A 5,966-nucleotide genomic window follows, 5' to 3' on the forward strand; every position below is an offset into this window, starting at 1 on the left:
TCGATGGAAGAAAACAACAGCAACTTATTGTTTCAATTCAATTCAAAAATACTTTATTGATCCTAGAGGGAAATCAGGTAATTAATTAGGTTTAATTTGATTAGATTTCATTTGATTTTTAAATGCTTGAACTKGTTAAATAGAAAATCTAGACTTTTTTGCTATTTTTTTATTTTCCAACATTATTGTTTTTACAAAACTTTGTATGTTAAAAAGAGGTCAAAGCAGCACACAATGCAGCCAGGGGGATGAGCATCTATGAGAATAGACCTTAATTAAAKAAAATGACAATAATAAAAGAGACAATTTTTTGTGCCTTCTGATTAGATTAGGGCCCCGAAAGTTGTTTCACATCGGACGTTTTCAAAGTTGTGCGCATGCTTTGAGACTTCCGGTTAGCCATAGCACTGCTGCGCATTGTACAGGTTTGTTTAACCAGTTCATCTTCCCAATGCATTATTTAATCTTGCTCTCTATTCATACTTCAATTTACAGTCACCGACACCATYATGTACACCGTAGTTCATAGMAKAAATTAAAATATCAAATATTTATATCCGAATTTAATAATTAGCTGTAGAAGTTGTTTAGCAATTGATGCTAGTTTAGCTAACATTTGCTAGCTAACGTGATAGCCCAGCAGCCTTCGTTACGACCTGAATTGAGTTCAGAAGAGGTGTTAATGTTTCCCGTTTTAGGCATACATATGCAGGCTAAAATAAAGTAAAAGTGGTTGATAAAATACCTGGCAGTTAGCTCTACAACAAAGCTGTGAGCGACATCAAACGTAAGGTGTACGCACATTTAGCTTAAGTTGAGACCGTCTCAATGAGCCCGGACATTAAATTTGTTATGATAAGGGTAGAGAGATTACTCCTCACGTTGCAGGTTTGTTGTCGCTTATTCAAACTACAAGTTGTACTAAGCTACAGAATGTTTTGTGCTAAGTGTGTGAGAAGGTAATTAGCTAATATCTAATATTTCTGTTTACATAATAACATATAACATTGACATACTCTGCCAAGAACATTTAAGTTTTTGGCAAATTATAGTTGAGAGGTTTTTTTTTTTTTTTTAAAGCATCTATGCATTTTTACAATTTATGTAAAATTGATATTTTTAATTTTGTTGTATCTGATTTGACTGTAAAGCACTTCATCTTCAGTGCTTTTAATTGTCTCGTAAAATAAATAAAAATGACAGTGACCATTTATCCAGCTGTTTTTATATCTTAAAGMGTTTAAGACTATAAATGCATACTTCTGCAAGGCATCTAGAGTTAATTTGATTTATTGTGTTTCCTGTGACTGATATGAAGTAAATTGAGTGTATGGTGGTAAATCTTTGTGTTTGTTTGAAATGTAAAGCAGGTGGTGGAGATTGGATGCTGATGGGGGACAAAAAAGATACCTGGAAAGTAAAAACTCTTGATGAAATCCTGTTGGAGAAAAAACGCAGACGTGAGTTAGAAGAGAAAACCGATAATAAGCGTCAGAAAAATGTAAGTTACTATTAAACTCCAACATCGAGTTAGGTTTAGCAACAAATTTGTGAATTTTAATTAYGAATTGAATATTATCTCTAGTAACTATATAAAACGACACTTTACACTGACGATGATGATTCTTATTAATTAAAAAAAACCTACAAATATAATATTTTGTGATTCAGCAAAAGTCTAATTTGTTGTTATTATAGTCTGTGCTCCTTTTATTTCTCAGTTCTCACAGGGCCTTGTTTCACAGTCGAATGATCGGGAAGCCAAACGAGACACTCCGGAGGAAGGAGAACTACGCGATCAAAGAATGGAAATAACAATTCGTAATTCCCCATACACAAGGGAAGATTCAACCGAAGACAGGTAATTTCACTTATCTCACTGTCTTCACGTATAAAGAARAAAAGTCTGAGATGTTTTGCCTTTGTGAAGTATAATAGTGATTTTCTTATATCTTTGTTAGAGGAGAGGAGGATGAATCACTAGCCATTAAACCTCCACAGCAGGTAGCAAGAAAGGACAAATCTCACCACAGAAAAGAGGAGAAAAGAAAAGACAAAAGACGTCGCCGCAGTCATTCCACCGAAGGCGGTGAGATGATGCTTATTAATTACAGTCTCTAACATATTCTACGGTCAAATGCAACATGTTTTAGACTGTTTTTCATGTCACTCCCATTGATTAGGGGGAAAGCATGCACGAGTCAAAGATAAAGAGCGGGACAGCGATCGGAGGAAGCGTAGATGGGAAGAAGACAACGCACGGCGAAACTGGGAAAGGCAGAAACGAAGGGAAGAGGCCAGGGCTCATTCACGCAGAGAGAGGTGAGCATCACTTTAATAAAGTAGTAATTTCATGTTAGGTTAGACATTTGCCTTAGTTGGGGCTTTTATTTATTTTAACACCTGTGTTTTTGCAGCTTTTTTTTGAAAATGTGAATATATCTTTTMCCATGTTAAACCCTATTAGAAATGTGTACCTAGCATAGATTTTCCTCAGTTTTACCATAAGTGTGTATAAAAAAAAACATCTAAATTTACACAAAATTCTGGGGTAGGGTGACATCTGAACAGATGTTTAGTGGGATTTTATTTCCTGACAAAAGGGATCGGCTGGAGCAGCTGGAACGCCAGCGGGAACGAGACCGAAAGCTTCGCGAACAACAAAAAGAGCAACAGGACTTCAAGGACTGGGAGAGAAGGTCTGACGATCGACGCGCAGAAAGAGGAACTCGGCGAGAAAGTTAGTAACTACAACAAAACGTGCAATTTTTCTTTACACTTTTTTTTATTAGTTGTTTTAACACAGAACAAAAATGACAACGAGGAAAATATTTTAATATTTAATTTTCTTCACCGTGAACAATTTATGGTACCACATTCTTACGAGCTTAACTAAATACACTCAACCTTACCTGCAGCTATTTTGTTAACACAATAAGATGTAAGGAAATATTCTGCAATAAAGTACAAAACATGATCAGRGTTCTGCTATCTGTTGTATAAGTGTATTTTTTTCCACATCATAAACATGCTGAACAATTAATTATGATTTTATTAAGAGAATTGTTTTCATTAAAGTGCCGTCTCACCATCGAATGCTACCAGACGAGTATGATGACAAGCAGAAACAGAGTCATCACAGTCGCAGTCCCATTCATCACCCCCGGGACAGATCTGAGCAGAGCGAGACACGAAAAACTGCAAGTGAGTTTATCATAAAATCTGTGTTCTTTACAAGAATAATACAGATATATTATGTTTGCTTACTTTTATTGTTTTTTTTTTTCTAAGCATCTAAAGAGGATAGGCCAGATATAAAAGACCTGCTTGCAGACCTCCAAGATATAAGTGATGCTGAAAGGAAGACCAGCACTGCTGAATCTTCTATAGGTAATCTGTGATTGATATATGTATATATTACAACTTTTTATTTTTCCTTTTTTTTATTAAATATACTACTTTCAAATCTCTCTCTTGTCCAGCATCAGGGTCAGGCTCTGAAGAAGAGGATGATGAAGATGAAGGAGAAGAGTCCAGCAGCCAGAGTGAGGCTGAGGGGGAAGAAGAGGAAGAGTCTGTTTCAGGTTCTGGGCACTCTGAGCATAGTGCAGGTAAAACTTTTAAATTTGTTGATCTCTGATTGTCGTGTGAAATTGGTAAACACAAAATCGTTTTCTCATTTAGAGGACGTGAGCGAGGAAGAGCAATCCGAGGAAGAAGAGGAGAGGGAAAATGGAAACCACATACCTGCAGGTGAATAAACCACAGATGTATGAAGGACTGCTGGATGAATCCATTTATGTCAACGAAACAACAAAAAATAGCATTAAATAAAAATACAGTGCAGGTGGTGGGAGACAGAAGGACTCTGGCAAAAATAACATCAGTGTCAGAGARCATCTCCCACCCAATGCATGAAGCTGTGGCTGAACTGCAGAGGTCCTTCAGTGACAGACTGCTGCATCCTAAATGCACAAAGAAGCGCTACCGCAGCTCATTCCTCCCATCAGCTGTTAGACTCCATCACTGCTCGCAACAATCTCAATAAGCATCCATGTTTGTGTTTGCACGCCGAACAACTCTACCTCTCAATCATTACATAAATAATAACCTGTGGCAATTGTACATCKTTTTTTCAGTACTGGAACACTAACTTAATGACTCAATTTGCACACACCTGCTTTAGACTCATTTAGCACACCCCCTTGGATCATCAGTCTGTCATAACTGTTTTTTTCCTGTCATTTCATATTTGCACAGTATCTGGCTTTTATTTTCATTTTTATCCAATTTCATCTTGATAGCCTGTTACAGTAATGATTATTCTTAATTTTATTTTGATCTATGATTATTTTTTGTTACTATCTTTAATTCAATTATTGCTACAGTTGATAATGTCACACAGCAATATACTGTTTCTGTGGATTGTTGTATGCATCTGCTGCTGCTATTCCCCACGCATGACAATAAAGGCTGTTTCTACTCTATTCTATTCTATTCTATTGATTATTTTCCTGACATAGAAACTATAAATATTGCTGCTTTTTATGCATTTTTTAAATTAACTTGCTCCTTATTTGAAAACCAGAAAACACAGTGCTAYTATGTCTTTCAGATTTCAGAATAAGAGCTTGAAAAGAAAGTGTATCTTACATACTATCATAATATTAGGATGTTATTTAAAACATTAAATCATCTGAAACTGTTTTCTGACTTTTCTCCACAGTGCCAGAATCTCGTTTTGACCACAACTCAGAGGAAAGTGGAGAGGACATGGAGGATGAGGAGGAGGAGGAGGAGGAAGAAGAAGAGGAAGACGAGGAGGACGAGGAAGAAGGTGGAGAGGATGATCCCACCCCTCACTCTCAAACTCATTCACGGTCCCCCACCCCAGAAGGGAACTACATCCCAGAGTCCCCCCCGGTTTCACCTGTGGAGCTGAAAAAGGAGCTGCCCAAATATCTGCCTGCCTTACAGGTGAGCGTTAATTCAGATATTCTGTACGTGGTCCAGTCAGACCATAAACTGTATGTTTAAATTTAAATATTTTCTGCTATTGAGGAGCGTGACATTATGCTTTTGTGTTCAGGGTTGCCGTAGTGTCGAAGAGTTTCAATGTCTGAACCGAATAGAGGAGGGAACTTACGGCGTGGTGTACAGAGCTAAGGACAAGAAGACCGGTGTGCAAATAAAACGCTTGAATATTTTTTTTGTTTTCTGACGTGCTTATAAATAAAATTTATATGACTCACTTTCTGCAGATGAGATTGTTGCTCTGAAAAGACTAAAAATGGAGAAAGAGAAGGAAGGCTTTCCCATWACATCTTTAAGAGAAATTAATACAATTCTGAAAGCTCAGCATCCAAACATCGTCACAGTGAGGGTGAGAGAAAATGTTTTTGTGTTGGTATTTACACTGCTTTTTCCTACCTGGGTCGGTCTAATTTTTATTTTATTTCTTTACAATTCTGTCAGGAAATTGTTGTCGGAAGTAATATGGACAAGATCTACATTGTGATGAATTATGTGGAACATGACCTGAAGAGCCTGATGGAAACCATGAAGCAGCCCTTCCTTCCAGGTTAATGAGACACATTTTTATATCCCTTTCTGTAAAAGTTGTGTTCTAGCTTTAAATGTGGGATTTTATATGTTAAAAAGTAAATAATTTTTCAAGTGTTTAACAGAAGTTAATGTTAAGGCCCTGTCGCACTGGACAACTTATGAAAGATTTTTATGTTTCAGGGCTCTAGACTAACTTTTTGCACTGGTTGCACATTTTTCCTTTGGTGCATCAGTACAAAAGTTAGGTACACCCAAATTTGCAAACACGTCGCATTTAACATCAGCTTTTTAATGGTTCACATTTTTTAAATCATTGTCCGTTAAGGCAATATTGGCTGTGTCCAAAACGGCAGGACGGGTCCTCCGAAGGTCGAATTTGTCGGCCGCATACGTCACAGCGC

At 37.0% G+C, this 5,966-nt stretch overlaps 1 protein-coding gene across 3 annotated transcripts in view; it reads left to right on the forward strand.

Moving 5' to 3' along the window:
- The first annotated feature begins 408 nt into the window (after window positions 1–408).
- cdk11b (cyclin dependent kinase 11B) overlaps window positions 409–5,966 on the forward strand; it is a 27,719-nt gene continuing 22,161 nt past the window's right edge. Inside the window, exons 1-14 of one of the 3 annotated variants that reach the window (XM_014010360.1) lie at window positions 409–425; window positions 1,371–1,501; window positions 1,722–1,861; window positions 1,962–2,089; window positions 2,184–2,322; window positions 2,556–2,740; window positions 3,079–3,204; window positions 3,292–3,390; window positions 3,483–3,611; window positions 3,685–3,753; window positions 4,727–4,977; window positions 5,090–5,180; window positions 5,262–5,383; window positions 5,476–5,581. In XM_014010360.1, coding sequence (XP_013865814.1) covers window positions 1,385–1,501; window positions 1,722–1,861; window positions 1,962–2,089; window positions 2,184–2,322; window positions 2,556–2,740; window positions 3,079–3,204; window positions 3,292–3,390; window positions 3,483–3,611; window positions 3,685–3,753; window positions 4,727–4,977; window positions 5,090–5,180; window positions 5,262–5,383; window positions 5,476–5,581 — 1,702 coding nt within the window. In that variant the 5' untranslated portion in view covers window positions 409–425; window positions 1,371–1,384. Of the gene's footprint in view, window positions 426–1,367; window positions 1,502–1,721; window positions 1,862–1,961; window positions 2,090–2,183; window positions 2,323–2,555; window positions 2,741–3,078; window positions 3,205–3,291; window positions 3,391–3,482; window positions 3,612–3,684; window positions 3,754–4,726; window positions 4,978–5,089; window positions 5,181–5,261; window positions 5,384–5,475; window positions 5,582–5,966 lie in introns of those variants that run through there. The other 2 variants (XM_014010361.1, XM_014010362.1) reach the window with 2 other exon arrangements.

Source organism: Austrofundulus limnaeus, unplaced genomic scaffold, assembly GCF_001266775.1.
Source record: "Austrofundulus limnaeus strain Quisiro unplaced genomic scaffold, Austrofundulus_limnaeus-1.0 Scaffold68, whole genome shotgun sequence".
NCBI lineage: Eukaryota > Metazoa > Chordata > Actinopteri > Cyprinodontiformes > Rivulidae > Austrofundulus > Austrofundulus limnaeus.